The 15,890-nt window shown below is 40.1% G+C and overlaps 1 protein-coding gene across 3 annotated transcripts in view; it reads right to left on the bottom strand.

Moving 5' to 3' along the window:
* Nucleotides 1-11,760, bottom strand: part of PPP1R13B (protein phosphatase 1 regulatory subunit 13B) — a 68,944-nt gene extending 57,184 nt beyond the window's left edge. For 2 of the 3 annotated variants that reach the window (XM_086750220.1, XM_086750222.1), the window contains exon 1: nucleotides 11,514-11,760. In XM_086750220.1, coding sequence (XP_086606346.1) covers nucleotides 11,514-11,522 — 9 coding nt within the window. In that variant the 5' untranslated portion in view covers nucleotides 11,523-11,760. Of the gene's footprint in view, nucleotides 1-11,011; nucleotides 11,045-11,513 lie in introns of those variants that run through there. The other variant, XM_086750221.1, reaches the window with a different exon arrangement.
* Between the last annotated feature and the right edge of the window lie 4,130 nt (nucleotides 11,761-15,890).

The following is a 15,890-nucleotide window of genomic DNA, read 5'->3' as shown; positions in this document are numbered from 1 at the left end:
TCAGAAGGATGGAAAAATCTAATCTGGTCGTTCTCCAAAACCAGATTGTATCTTTATCTGCCAGAAAAACAAACTGTATCACATGAATAAATATTTGAGAGGAAAAGCTGGGCCTACATTAACACATAATGTGCCACTCTTCCAACTACGGCTACTGGCTGAATTCCTCTAAACAACCCCCACAAACTTATAAAAGCCTTACCTGCAATAGGAAAAGCATGACATACACACGCAGGCTAGAGGTGTACGGGACAGTCCAACTCCAAAGCCTGCCACCCCTGTTGGATAAGTGGGTTCTTTCAAAAGAATATGAACTAAAATAAACACGTGTCACTGAACTTCCCTTTTATCCTGTCATCCTCCCTTCTGAAGTAACTGAGAACACCAGTGCGTAGTTTGCTAAATCAGATAAATAATAAAAACCAATACAAGCACAGTGTAGCCCCTTACTTTCTCTCACATAGTCTGTAGAAGCATTGTCTCCATACTGAGTATCTGATCAGTTATTTGGTTGACTGTAATAATACTTAATGACACAGGTAGCTAGGTTTACTTACCACTTCCACTTAGGTAAGTTGACAACTAAGTTTATGTATTTCTTAAATCTATTTTACTGAGGTAAAAAAAGTGCTATTCTATTACACTGTAATAACTGTATGCTCAGTAACCTATGCAGAGTGTGATTTGGTGAGCATGTTTCCTTTTTCCAATCAAAGGGTAAGAAAATAAAAGTGAAAAAGAATTTGACGTAAACATGTCAAATACATACATTCAAAACAAAAATCGTGCTTAGCATGCTCTTTTCTGGGGGATGGGATAGGGTATGGGGGTGGGACATATGGAAGAGATTTTACCAACTGCTCTCCAAATTATGCTAGAAACACAGTAGCAACCCTAAGCCCCCAGCATATCAGACTTTTTACTCCAGTATCACTGCAGACACTAACATAAAAAGATACACGGCTACATGACAACATTCACACATTTGCGTTCTTTCACATATTTGAAGACATCCTTTCTCCTAAGAAAACTGCAGTACTTAACAGAACAAGGAGGATCACTGAATGACTTTGGACCCCACTTCAGGTTGGGAAAGGAAGCCAAAAGGTTTACAAAGAAATTCAGACACAATCAGAACACTCATCTCTGAGCACTGGAAGAAAAGGTTCACTGCTTGAAAAACTTCTATATAATTTGTGAGATAATAAGATAAAGCTGACCAAAAGCTTCTTCCTGCTTCTGAAAAGATACTAGGGAAGTACATGCACACTCCAGATCAGGCTTACTTGAAATTTCATGCCAACGCATCTCAGTTCTTCAGAACTCAGAGAGCGAACTGAGCAGTAGGTTCAGGTGACTGGGGGAAAGGGAGCAGCAGTAAATCAGGGCAATCCAGTAACGTGCTGAAGACTCAAATCACAAAGATTTGTTAGCTTAAATGTTATAAAACACCCAGAAACACAAAAATACCTTAACAGAAACATTGTACAGTAAATCCTCTGATTTAGTGTGTCATGTTCTTTAAAGTTTTTTCAGACTATAAGTTTGCACTGTAAATCCAAAACAATCCACCAGTAAAAAAAGACATCAAAGTAGTCTAAAGATTGGTAAATGTGAATCAAATTTAAAAGTTCTTTATGTTTAGCTAATAAGCAACTGTAGTTGATACAAAATCGAATTATTCCAATGTAAGTACTTGAGTTGGACTCCAAAAATCACACTGGGGTAAACAGAGCAGTTTGTAATTCAGAGTTTAAAGTGATTTAAGCCTCCTTCACCACTTTACCTCCTAACAGTGTTACAAAACCAAATACTACTGCTCTCCATTGGGGGGGGGGGGGGGCGGGGGATATAAAAAAAAAAAAAGTAAAATTAAAGTGCTGCAGTCAGGAATTTGTCAAGGGGAGGGAGGGACATTGCAAGCAACAGACTTGAAATTTATTTGTTTCTATGTAAAACTTGGATTTTTATAACATATTCCTATATCAAACTAGCTTTTGCTGAAGTTGTGATAAATTACAATAAAATAGTAAATACACTGCACTGTTAGTACACCAGGCAGCTAGTCAGAAAAAGGACTGAAAAGATTTCCAAGTGGCATGGGCTAGAACAGACACCAGTCCATGCGATATGGTTTTAAAATAATTCAATTGATCTTGACATGATTTAGAAGTGTAAAGGAGGTCAACCATTACAGATCTTTTTTCCATTATCAAGAGTACATGATTCAGACTTGCAGCTAAAGTTTTTTTGAATTTAAATAACTTGGGACAAAATAAAGCAGTATGTAAGGAAATTAAGCATCAGGCATGCTGAGACATTCAGAGGTGCATGCAGAGATGAAGCTGCACACAGAGATGAGTTTCACAGTTTATTTTCATAAGACATTGTTTCAAGAATTCAGTAATCTCCCAAAGTGTACATACAGTCCAACTGTTTGGAGCCTGAACAGTAATTAACCCATTCATTAGCCTGCAGAATCATCCAAAATTTCAATTCCAAGAATTTACGTTTTTTAAATACACAGCAGGAAAAATCTAACCACTTCTCTGTTGATGTATCTGAATAGCATCTTTAGCATTAAGAACCCTGTTTGACTATTTTTAAGTGTATATTTGACCTAAGCTAAGTATCTAACAGATCCGTGTACTATAAGAATTGTGTTATGGAATTTGTAAGAAATGGCTGTCAGTTCATAGATGACAGTATTTTCTCAGATGCCCAAATAATGAGTTAGCTAAGCTGTCAGCGGGTAACTTACAGTTTCAGGCAAGTAATCACTAGTTGAACTGTTTAAACTTATTAGAGATACTAGATTCCTAAGCTACCCACATCATAACACGCTATATGCTCTGGGTATCACATTCTTCTCTCTACAAAATGCTAACAGCCTGCCAACCATTTTACAGGCATCAATTACACAATAACAATGTACAAATATCCTCTCCTTAGATACCTTTCCCAAGGAATTGATTGACATATTAGTAACATTTATTAAAAGTATATTTTGACAATATTTTGAATTTAAGTAATTTGAAACCTCCTATCTTTGGCTAGATGGGATAGACTCAGGTCAGGTTTTGACCAACACACTGGTTAAGATTTTACAAGATAGCTACATACACTTTCTGAAGCCAATTTTGTTTTGTTTTGTTTTAAGTAGTAAGCATGAAGAGAGGAGAAGGTAGAAAAAACAAGCTGAACGTATGATAAATATGTTGAAAGTACCACCTTCAGAACAGGACTAGGAATGCCAACAGGTGCAGCATTGTCTTGAAACATAAATTAGACAAATCGCATTAGGAAACAGAATTAGAAAAGGATTTTCTCATGCAAACATGCAAAGTATGTCTCCTCAACCTAAACTGTACCTGTTTTGTAAACTAAGACTTAATCCAGCTTCTTTGAGAAACTAAAAAGAAAATATTTATATGCAGGTAAGCCTGTACTTAATGGCTTTGCTAGTCTCAAAGTGCTCTATTTCTTTTCATTTAAAGATCAAAGCACCATGCAGGCAATACTTTTCTCCACATATTAATAATGCAGCCCTATCTACGGCTTTTTTAATCTAATACTGTAACTCTCAACAATTCTCAGCTATGCACCTTAGTAGGTCTCGACAGATACATTCTGGTTGTCAGGAGAGTGAGGTTTGCTAGTCTCTAAGTGTCAAAAATTGGTTTCCAGGAGAGCAGAACACTGAATTAACTCGGATGCTAGTCAATGCACTGTGCTTGTGTGCATGGGGCCAACCCACGTGATTTGGGAAAATCTCCTAGATCAGCCTGGCAGAGACCTTGGGCACTGCAGTTTCCTTGTTTGATTTCAGAAAGCAGGAAAATTACTCCTCTTTGCCACTTGGGCCATGGATTACATGCCAAAATCATCTAGATATAACTCACCATACCCATTCAGTACCAGGGAGTTGTTTTAGGCTGAAAAATCTGAACAACCTAAATTGACTGCATCCGTCCTGCGATCTACGCACTTTTGCCCTTTCTTGTGCCGGTTTCAGTGTTTACCCGACCCTGCATCGAGCTGGTTTCAGTGTGCTCAGCTGGCAGAAAAGTATCTAGGGGGGAAAAAAAAACCAAAACCAAAAGCAAACAACTTCCTGCTGAGTTCACACACTGAAACAGCTCAGCACAGAGTCATAACAGCAGAGCCAAGACAAGAGAGGGGGCAGCAGGGAGGCAGGACTACAGCAGTCCCTGCAGTTACATCAATTTCACCTACACAAAGCTGAAGCCTCAGTTTTCCACATCCTCAATTTATAAACAATAGTTTAGTCATGTGAAAGCTGAAATCCTTTTGCCAAACTTAAAGCAGATCCATAGGTGAAACAGATCATCTGCGATATATGCAAGTTTAGATTTGATTGCTTCCTGCTGAAGTTGACATTCCTTAAATAAAATATTAGTTTTACAGCTACAGTCTCCTCACACGTAAACAGAATTCTGCAGCTAAGCAAAGCAATTAATTGGAAACTAAAAAAAAAAAAAAAAAAGAAAAGAAAAAAATCTTGATCGCACTTCCACTACTGAAAAACTACACTCAATTACACTATGAATCTTCGAGAATAAGCAAATAATGGGCAGAAACCAAAAGGAATGCAGTACTGCAAAGTGAGGGGAAAAATGACAGCTGAGTAGTGACCGCCACCTAACTTTTATTGTTTTTCTTTTTTGGGTCCCAACTTTACATTTAGTTTCTCTCAAAGACCACACATTTTATTAAAAAAACAATACCCGTTACTTGTTCTTGTTTCAGGGAAAAAATAAAGTATTACTGGATACCCAATAAATATACGAAAAATGGTGAAATCATAATTCACTTCTGAAGCAACAATGTTAGGAAACTGAAGAGATCTTTAGTTTCACTTCACAGTTCTGCTCACCTAGAGTAGTTAACACCTAGAGAAAAAAATTCAAAATACGTCACCTGGGGTACAGCTCCACAATAAACTAAACTGAATAAACAAAAATACGGAAAGGAAGATATTTCACTTCTCTGTCCCCTTCTACATGACCAATCTCAGCCAAGCGATCTGCTCCCTCCCGTACCAACACGGCCAATATAACAGTCACAAATCTAAGCTGATTTAATGCACTAGCCTGGCTATATATATATATATATATATGCACACGTACATGTATATCTTCAGTATTCTTTGAATACAACTATTTCCTACATTTTTAGTGACCTGGATCAGTTTACAGAGCCAAGCAGTGCAGTCCATTCAAAGCAAACGGTGGGAACGAGCAGCAAGGAAGAGGAAACAGCCTCTTCCCCCCAGGAAACGGCCAACCTAGCTCATCCCTATCGGGAAACCTCAGCCCCGAAAGGAATACAGTCGCTCCAGCATTCCACTGCACCACAGTGATAACCCTGCACTCTCCTATACAGGCAAGATTACACGTACTTGCTTCTAAGCAAGATTTAAGAAAATTAATAGTGACCTAAAATCTAGGTAAAGAGACTGAAAATTTATGTTCAAAACAATTCTTGTCCTCGACTGAGCAATTCATATCCTTGCTTGTGCTTTTAGATATTGCAGAATTTATGTTTTGTCCTCCTAGTAGCATTGTTGCTTCTGACACCCTAACCTACTTCTGAAGGATGGTATCTGTTATTGCACAAGATAATTATATTATTGTCGGTCATAAAAAAACCTGCTTTCTGAAGCTCAAAATATTGAGTATTCCATGGATACAGCCTAACACATTAGAGACTATTACATGCTTCCAAGTTTAATTGATTCTAATGACAGATTTCCAGACTACCAGAAAAATGTACCAACCTGAAGTGTTAAAATTAATACTTTATAATATTTATCTACATTAAATCTTGTAATTTATGAATCAGTGACATATAGGATGGATGACTGATGGAAAAGTTGTTCATAAAAGAATTGAAGAAAGATTTTAAATATATTTGAAATCACGTAATGAGATCATTTTCCCATTTAAGGAAAAAAAAAAAAAAAAAAAAAAAAAAAAAAAAAAAAGGAAATCTCACTTTGCTGGGGTCTGACACAAGCCCAAGAATGAATCTCCTACATCCCAGGTGAGCATATTCAGTCACAGTTGAAGTATTTTGAGCTATCCTCTGCTACTAATTAATATATGGTAATACTAAGCTTTTAATTTAGACAAGCATGTAAGACTTGTAAATTCCAACCATGAGTCATGATGGAGAGGGAGCAAGACACCTTCTCCCCCCACAATTAGGCAATAATTTGTTTGCTTCTTCAAACCTCCATTCTCAACAATTATTTTTTATTTCTGAAGCTGCCTACAGCCTTTAAGGACAAAAAAAAAAAAAAAAAAAAAATCTAAAAACCCCTTAATGTTTAAAAAGATAATAAATGTGAGCTTTGATTTTAATACCAAGCATTAGACTGCAAGTTCTTCAAAAAAGGCAGTGTCTTTATTCTATGTATGGACACCTACACGATCTTAATACAAACAAAACAATAAGCTATAATGTTTTTTTACAATATAGTAAGAGGGCCTGTATTACACATCAATTTGTTAGATTAACATAACATGATCTGGTGGGATGGAATTTTGTTGTCAGATAACTACCTATTCCATCTAAAGTCTGCAGTGGGCAACAATCTCATGCGTGTTAATCTATGAAGAGAAATTAACAGAGAGTATCCTTTCCCTCAACATTTTCTCCTATATTTCATTAGAATTCACAAGTCTCTATTAAATATATTTAAATATTCTATTAACAGAGTAGCCTATGAATAATACTTTTTGTTGAGATGGTGAAGCGGATGAACTTATTTTTACCACAGAATAGGCCATATTCTATCACGCTAAAAAATCCAGTGACACGATTAAAAAAAACCCACAAAATGGCCTTTAAGCTTTGCTGCAATAAATAACTTCATTAATAATGGCTGATAAACTTGCAAATTATTCTCTACAGTAGGTTCAGATTTATTCAGCAAACAAGGATGATATCAGTATTGCTGATAAAATATATTGCAATTAATTCAGAGCTGTATAGTTATCTCGACATCACTGAAAATTCCTAATTTTAGGAATTTTAGTGTATTAAACTGACAAATCTTCCTTTAGACTTTTACAACATAGAATTATATTAGTAGTGACCTTCCTAAGGGAAGAGAACTGTGTCCACTGATTTGAAAATATTTTGGTTTAAAATTAGGAATAAGCAATGGCCACTTTGGACTTCTTGGGACAGGTTTTAGACTGTATACATTAAAACTGTGTGCTCGTTTGAAAAACAAAACAAAACAAGACAAATAAAAACAACAATAAAAAAACCAACCCTTTTTCTTAATTTGCCTGGAAGATAGCTTAATTCAAAACTAACTACTGCAGATATCCATCTTTGGTTTGTGTTTTATCAGTCATGTTATCCATCTCATAGGTCACAAATATATGTAGCAATTAAGAAGATATTAATGCACACTGTAACACTTGAGATCCACTTCTATATTGTCTAACATAAAATATGCACCAGTCATGGTCATCTTTGGAGAAGAGTCACAGTGTCACACAAAATAAACTAGATTAAAAAAAGAAATTGCTAAACTCTCCTCAAACTTTTCACTCTCACGTCTATTAAAACAACAAACACAACCGCCTGATCTTACATATAAAAACAGACGCGTCCAACAAGTCTTTGACTCTAAGCCTCGCACAAAGTCCCACAAGGCTCCTCCTAGATGCGTTCAAAAAGGTGAATGCCAGTAGCAACCTCACCAATACTCATTTCTCCCAATTAAAGGCAAAACCAGAAAAGCTCTGCGCCAACTGGTGCTAGAGGACCGTGCAATACTAGCTATTCCTCCTAAAAGATTCAGTCCCTCACAATTTTTTACACAGCATCCCACATCGCCTCTCCTATCACTTTAGTGATGGTGCACAGACTCTATATCGTTCTATGCCTTTGGCACGATATGTTTACATTACATATGCTGCAAAATAATGATACTCAGAATTTAGGTAAGAAATAGGAAGTGTTATATAATTCTCAACTATAGCAGTTCTTTCTTCCACTGTATCTCTTCTTAAGTAGGAAAACAGTGCTCCTCCTAAGTGGCTTTTTCTTGTCTGTACCCTAGTGTCCAAGGAAAAATAGCCAATACTTGTCAGCAGAGGCAATTTTGGAACTACCATCCAAGAAGAAAAAGCATTAATTGCATTCTTTAAGGAAAAATTTACACCACTCTTCCAAAAACAAAATCTAAAGTTTCACCAAAAAAAAAACCAAACCAAAATGTACTGAGGCAGAATAAAAAAAAAAGGAAAAAAGGTAATTAGGCTCCTCCAGACACATTATAGATTACGTTGCTGAAAGAAGAGCTACATCCACAGTATTTTTGCAAACAAAATACAACTGTGGCTGTTTTAACCCAAAAGCTTTCGTGTTTGAAAGGATATGGCACACTTCCGTGTTTGCACACTTTATTCTAAGAATGCAATAAATACTAACTTTTTTTTTTTTTAAGTGAAGAAAACATCATTATAGCCAAGGCATACTTATAGAAATTCTAAGTTCCTAGGTAGAGGTGATAGCCAGTGCAGCATCATAAGCACATCATACACATAGCCCTTATGTCCTGAAGGCAATAAAGAGTTTATGATGGATGTGCCTTATCAGCAAAGCAAAAAACAACAGGTGAGAAAAGTACAGTCCACAACATTATTACCTCTCAAAGCTCAACTGCGTTCAGGACCAAGAATATAGTTATTTTCATATTTTTTTTTAAAAACAAAGTAGAATAAGCAATATGAACTTATATGGAAGGGATGCTAAAGAACAGAGAAGGAGGTATCCTGGTCACAAAAGCAATCATAACTGATAAAAACCTCTCAGAAGCAATCCTGTTCCCCATGTGGGAAAAAACCAAAACACACCATCGGCAAAACACAGGAAAAGAGGAAAACAGATCATTCCATTTTCTATGCTTCAGATATGACTTCATTCTTAAAAATGGTTGTACAGAACGTAAAAAAAAATGCCAATCCAAAAATGGCCTCAATCAATTATTTCAAATCTAATAAATGCAAGTCATAAGAAACTAGAAAAGTTTGATAATATTTCATTTTAATTTGTTGACACAAAACCGTAGTGATACCCTCTTTTTACAACAGTTCATCTAGAAGTATTAAAGTCTCTCCTCTTGCTGTTATATACTTTTGTTAATGATAAAAAGAAAAAAAAAGAACAAGATCAGGAAGAAAAAAAGCTTCTATAAATATGGATTCAAGGAATTCCATCATATAACAAGTTAGAACACTAGCTTTTCCTTCAGAGAATACAAAATCTCAAGTGAAAAAAACCAAAGAAACAAAACCATTTGGTCCAGTTCTACAGCCATATGTTCACATTACTTTGATATTATATGTTGATTACTCCAGTAAATGAGGTTGGTTTTTTCATCCTTGAAGTCCAGAAATGTAAGAGCTGGGATGAGAAACTGCAAGACTAAAGGTCCTGTCACAGTGTCTACTTAAATACACATATTCCTCACTACCTTACAATAGACTGTCCATCATGGCGTCTAAAATCTATTCAGAAAAGTAAAATATTTATTATTTTAGGATTCAGACTCAGTAAGCTCTGATCTGTAACATTACTACATTGCAGCAAGGTAATTTGTTTTTATTAAAATTCAACTGTCAGTACAAAAAAGGCTTTGAAGTATGTTTCAAAAACATAATAAAAAGCCCGAATCTTATAACACCTTCCAATAAGAACAAACAATCACTACATTTAAATAGCCATGAAGGTAACATAAGACACTGGCAGAAACACTCAAATACGTTAAAAAAAAAAACAACCCAAACCACCAAACCCCAAACTTGGTATAAGAAGTCAATCACTGCACTACGGAAGTTATGACATTAGCCTGAAACCCACACATGGGTTAGTAATGAGAAGCAAATACATTTGTTCTGACTTGGCCTGTCATTGGCATGCTAGGTTTTCAATAAGTATTTTATGAATGTAAAGCATAACCCAAGTTGCGATGGAAGCTGAAAAAGCTGACAGTCGCCTTAGTTTTGTTTTTACAAGCTAACATCCATATGTTTATGGAACAAGCCTGTAACTCTATGAACTTTGTTGCTGGCTTCTAGTGTGCCCAATACACTGAAATTCTTATACAGTAATAGCAGAATATTTTGGTACCTAGCAGTTGGAAGTTAAAAAGGACATAATGTTAAAAAGCCTGTCATAATACTTGTTTTTTAAATATTACTTGTACTCTTCAATCTGAAATTTTACATCCAGTCTGAGCTATTTATTTCTTCCTCTCAGTCATGAAACAAACTTAGAGCGATGAAATTTTGTAAAAGAAGACGTCTTTAATATTCTTACGGAAAAGCATTCTGCTGCAGTGCTTCAGTTGCAAACAGTGCGGAGGAACTGTAAATAAAAAGCTCATTTCTATTGGAATTAGAGAAAACAGGGGAGATATCCCCTTATATGGAGTATCTCATAAACCCACATTTGAGATCAAACAGACTTCGAAAGAAATCAACAAAAAGAATGTAATTGCTCATTACTCAGTCTCAGAGGAGCCTGTCATAAAACGAACAGTCATCGAGACCAACTCTCTTCTGACCACTGCATCAGCCCACAGGGAAAGGGGGGGCGGGGAGGAAAGAGACGGGAAGGAAACGGAGACACATTCTGTCACAGAAGACAATCAGGGTTGTTTGCGGGGAAATGAAAGGTTTTATCTTCGATAAATAAGCGTCGGTTTCACAGAAGAGGTGGCAGAAACCGAGGAGGCAGAACCGCCTTTCCCTCAGAGCTGGCGAGGCCGGTGTGAAGCTGCCGCCTGCCCGTGCCTGACAACCGCCCGAAGGGCCGGAGCCGTCTGCCCCGGGACTGGTTAACCCTTCCCCCCACCCGGGCGGCGAGAGATCCGTGTTTGGAAAGAAAAAAAAAAAAAAAACAAACCAAAACAAACAAACATAGCCCCCACGCACACCCACTCACGCGAACACTGAAAACCCACCCACGCGTCACACAGGGCCTCGGCGGCCAGCAGCCGGTCCTCCCGCCGGCCGATCCCCGAACGGCGAAACCCGCCCTCCCCGCTGCCCCCCGCCGAAAGCGTCGGGGGGCGGGGAAGGAGCCCTGTCAGGCAGGGGCGAGGGCAGAGACCGGGGGGACGCGGCCCTCGTCCTGTCACGGCCGGTGCAACGCCGAGAGCGGCTCAGCCGGCGGAGGGGAGCGGCAGCCCCGGGTCGTGTCCGTCCCGTCCCCCACCACCACCACCACAGAAGCCAGGGACGGCGGTAACCGGCGGCCCCACCCCCGGCGCTGAGCCTGACGGCGTCTCGGCAGCACCGTCGCCCTCTGTCCCGCTGGCCGGGGCACAGGCGGGGATGACGGCGGCGCCGCGCACTCCTCCATCCGCCGCCGGCCCCGCAGGAAAAGGCAAGGCGCCCCACCGCCCGGTAGAGCGGCGCCAGGCCGGGAAGGCGACGACGCGAACTCAACCCCGTCCTACTCACAGGCATCATCTCCGCAGCCGTCCCTCAGCCAGCCCCGCCGAGGCTGCCGCCGTGCCGGGCCAGGCCGAGCCGAGCCTCTCCTGCCGCCGCCTCTCACCGTGGAGGACGCCGCGCTCGCCCTGGCGGCTGTGACAGGTGCCTCCCGCGCGCCTCACTCCCCGCAGCGGGCGGAAGGAAGAGGCGAAGGCGGCGGTGGCCGGGCTCCCAACCCCCTTCCTCCTCCTCCTGCTGCTGCTGCTACTCAGCGCCGCGGCGGCGGCCTCCCAGCCCTCCCCGCCTTCCCTCGGCGCTTCCTGCTCCGCTCCGCCCGCGCCGCGCCGCGCAGCCAGGGGTTAACCGCCGCCGCCGCCTCATTGGCCGAGGCGGGAAGGGCCGGGGGCGGGGCGGCGGGAGGCGCGCGCACGATCCGCGTTACGGAGGGGGGTGGGGGAAGCGGGAGCGTGTTTCGGTGCTGCACGTGACCGGGACCCGCGTCCTCCCCTCGCCGTCGCGGTGGGGGTGGTCTCCCTCAGAGACCCGCCGTGCCTCCCGCGTCCCCCGTACCCAGCTCCGTGTTTCGCGTGGACCCAGTCCCGCCGGTTCTTTCCGCGGCCTCGCTCTCTTCCTCCACCCCCGGTGCTGTGCCTCCCTGCCCCCGGGCCGGGCCTCACTTTGGGGCAGGAAGAGGCAGCAGCCCTGGCCGCTTTCTGCCCCTGGAATGCGGTGGCGGCTGGGCGGCTCCTTCCGGCCCGGCCCAGCCCGGGAGCGCGGCCGCGGTAGCTGCGCGGTGGGGCGCGGAGGAGCGAGCCGCGGCCGGTGGGGTGGGAGGTCGCAGGGCGGTTGTGGTTCCCCGCGGGAAGGCGGGCGCGGAGGGGAGGTCGCTTCCCGCCAGTTTGTCGAGGTCTACCGAAACGCACCTGGGTGCGGAGCTGTGGCTGGAATAACGTCATGTCTGACGTCACCCTCGTTTCACCTGTCCATTACTCGTGAAACGTGTCCGCGGCACAAAACTTCCCCTGAGCAGCAGCGGAGAAGGGCTGTTTGTGCAGGAGCCTGTCGGCAGCCTCCTGTGAGATCTGGTCTCGCGTTTGCAAGGAAGGTTTGGGTTTTTTTTTTTTTTGTTGTTTTCTGGTGTCTCATTCTGTAGAGCTACAACAGCGAGATGAAAGTTAACAGCTTGGGAGAAGCCAAGCGCAGCTATAAGTCAAAACATCGCCATATGTTCGTACTGCAACACATGCAATGTAGACAAATTTCATATTGCTGTGAGTCTCAAATCCTAATCTACAAAATACACGGACCTACCCCATCTTCAGCTGCTCCTGTAAATGGCTGGTTTCCAGTCTTTGTTACTTTTTTTTTTGTAGAACGCCGTGACAGATCTCAGCTAGGAGTGATAAAAAAAAGATAAGCTGGGAAATTTTTTAGAAGAGCTTAGATATTGTTTGTGTAAACCTTTGAGGGTAAGAGACAATAGCATATTAATCTTAAATATGAGCTTGTATGTTAAATGTAACCTATTAATGTGAGATTCTGTAACAGATAACTGTGCAAACTATCTTAACATAGACATGCTTAAGATTTTGTTGGGCATCCTTGTCAGTATATTTAGAATCACAGACGTGTTTAGGTTGGAAAAGACCTTTAAGATAATCAAGTCTAATCGTAAACCTAACGCTGCCAGCTCCACCACTAAGCCACGTCGCTAAGTGCCACATCTACGCATCTGAAATACCTCCAGGGATGGTGACTCCACCGCTTCCCTCAGCAGCCTGTTCCAATGTTTGACAACCCCTTTACTGAAGAAATTTTTCCCAGTATCCAGTCTAAACCTCCTCTGGTGCAACTTGAGGCCATTTCCTCTCGTCAACAGGCCATAATGTGCTAATAGTTATGTATTTTAAGAAAAAAAAAGGGGGAGTTTATCTTCATCAAATTCATACCAAACTTTAACAAACAAAAGAATATAAGTGAATAGAAATGTACTGGTTGTCTTACTATTTGTGGTGAAATTCTAATTTTAGCAACAAGGGAATTGTGCACCTTGTGTCATGCTTGTTCTTTAAAAATTACTGTCTTTCTTATTAACCAGGTCAGATTTTTTTTCCAGAGATTCTTAAGTGATGATCTATAATTTCTTTCCAGGTATACTTTATAGTTGACTTTTCCCTGTTTTCAGTGATTGATAGTAAAACCTAAAATACTATAAATATTACTCCACTAGGGGAATGCTGACAAAGTGAAAATTGGGAGAAAATGGTGTAGAAAATTGGTACTGGGAAGGAAGGCACTCCTCCATTGCCTCTGTTGGAATAATGGCCTCTAGTATAAAAGTTTGTCAGCCTTGCGTTGCTTTTGGCAGATGCAGGTTCAGCCAAATGCAGCAACCAGACAGACTGGATACTGTGGACAGAGAGGAAATGTCTTCAAAAGGTATAGTACATACTTTATATGCAAGTCTGTTCCTACTCCTAGCTCTGCTTCCCTTAGAAAACAAACAAACAAACAAACAAACAAAACAAAACCAAACAACCCCACTTGGCTTATCCTTTCTCATCTCCATTTTCCCGTAGAAATAAGGAAAGAAAAAAATGTTTACAAACCATACATAAATCAATATTTACAAAGCATAAGACTTAAAACTCTATCTGAGCATGGCAAATTAATTAATATCTCCTCTCTCTCAGAAGAATCTTTTTGGGAACCACTCTTTTAGCAGTCAAGGGACAAAGCAGCCATTATAAAATGATTGCAACTTACAGTATCTACACGTTTTGTTTACTGTGAGCAGGAAAATGGTGACTTGTAATAATGTAATTTTTTTTTCCCCTGTTGCCCATGTATTTCCATACCAAATGACTGGTCTGATTTTGTAGAAATTATGTTGCTTGGCCAGAGAGCCCAGTGATATCTGCAAGTTAGTTGCCTGTCTTATCTAAGTGAGGTTGTGTGAAAGCAGTTGTGATTTGGGGAATGCCTAAGAAGATAAGGTAAGAGAATTTGGTTATGGAAGCAGATAAAGCCAGAGATACAGAACCCAAATTATTTGCTTCTAAGTATGTTGCCTGTGCGAGAGGTGCTCTAATTTTGTTGGCCTTTTTCTAAAGTAAAGGCTTTGTGCTTATTTGTTGCGGTAAGTATTAAAACAAGTTATGCAAATACCTTTTATCCTCCTCTTGATTTTTAAGAAACCCAGCAATACTATTTCACTTTACAAATTAAAGCCACTGTAGCTTAACAGACATTTATTCAACTTACATTAAAAAAAAAAGAAGAATTACTGTTTATTAGTTATGGTGTGGTTAGTTTTTGAGATTTGTGCTGAGCTCATTTTTAGCTAGAAATTGAAAAGTGAAATGTATAAACTAACATTTTAGTGTTTTGCTAAAATACTTGAAATTTACAGGTACATATAGAAAAATTATCAAAATATATTTTGTATTTAACCCAGATTTATTGAAAAAGGGAGTATTAACTGCAGTTAATAAATTGGCAAGCCTCTTAGTTGATCATGCACAATGTTATTCTTAGGATAAGCAGAGATTCCCAAAGATACAGATGGGAGCCTGGGAGACTAATGAGACTTTCAGGAGCACTCCTCATGAAGTTTCAATTCCCAGTTATATTTTTTAAGTATTGTCTAGTGAGATTTTCAAATGTAATGTTTTTAAAGTTTTAAAAACTACTGGGTCTGAATCTCTCCTACTTCTTTTTTATGCACAGACAAAAGGAGGAAAATGAGCTTTCTTATCTTCTCAGATCCAAATTTTCTTCAGTTTTGCATTAACTTGTTAAGATGCTTTTCTGGAGCACAGGAAATTGTTTTCAGGCTTTTTAAGTGTCACAGGAAAATAAGTTTAATTAATTTAACAAATTTAACACTTTTTCTTTGCATGTAGTATTATTTAAAATAACAGGTACTCCTATTTATAGCCAGAAATAAAGTCTCGGAGGTCAAACGTTTAGGGTGGGGTACATCTTTTCTAACTTAGTAATGTAGAAGTTAGACAGGTAGTCTCAATCAGTCACCTAGGCTCCTTCTATAGATAAATTCGGATGGGGAGGGAAGGGAGAGAGGCAGTTCTGCAGGGAATTCATTCCAAGCTGAGATGCTCATCCCACTATCTAAATCTCTTGGTCTTTGAAGGTGTGTATCTCTCTATGGATTAAAGATGGAGCCTGGATGACTAGCTCAGATTAGAGAGCAGACTTCTGGATGGCTACAGTTAGGATGGGTTTTGTCACAGCTGGCAGAATAAAATCCCTAAAAAGTGAGTGTGGGTAGGAGTGCTGGTTTTTTTGTGTGTGTGTATTACAAAAAAAAATTGGTAAGTTCTTTCTAAATGAATGAGTGGATTACTTTATTACAGAATACAACTTTCCTTTAAAAAATTATAC

This window comes from Chlamydotis macqueenii, chromosome 5 (assembly GCF_036417535.1).
Source record: "Chlamydotis macqueenii isolate bChlMac1 chromosome 5, bChlMac1.mat, whole genome shotgun sequence".
Classification (NCBI taxonomy): domain Eukaryota; kingdom Metazoa; phylum Chordata; class Aves; order Otidiformes; family Otididae; genus Chlamydotis; species Chlamydotis macqueenii.
The sequence above is the reverse complement of the archived record's forward strand: the minus strand, read 5'-3'. Positions and strand labels throughout refer to the sequence as shown.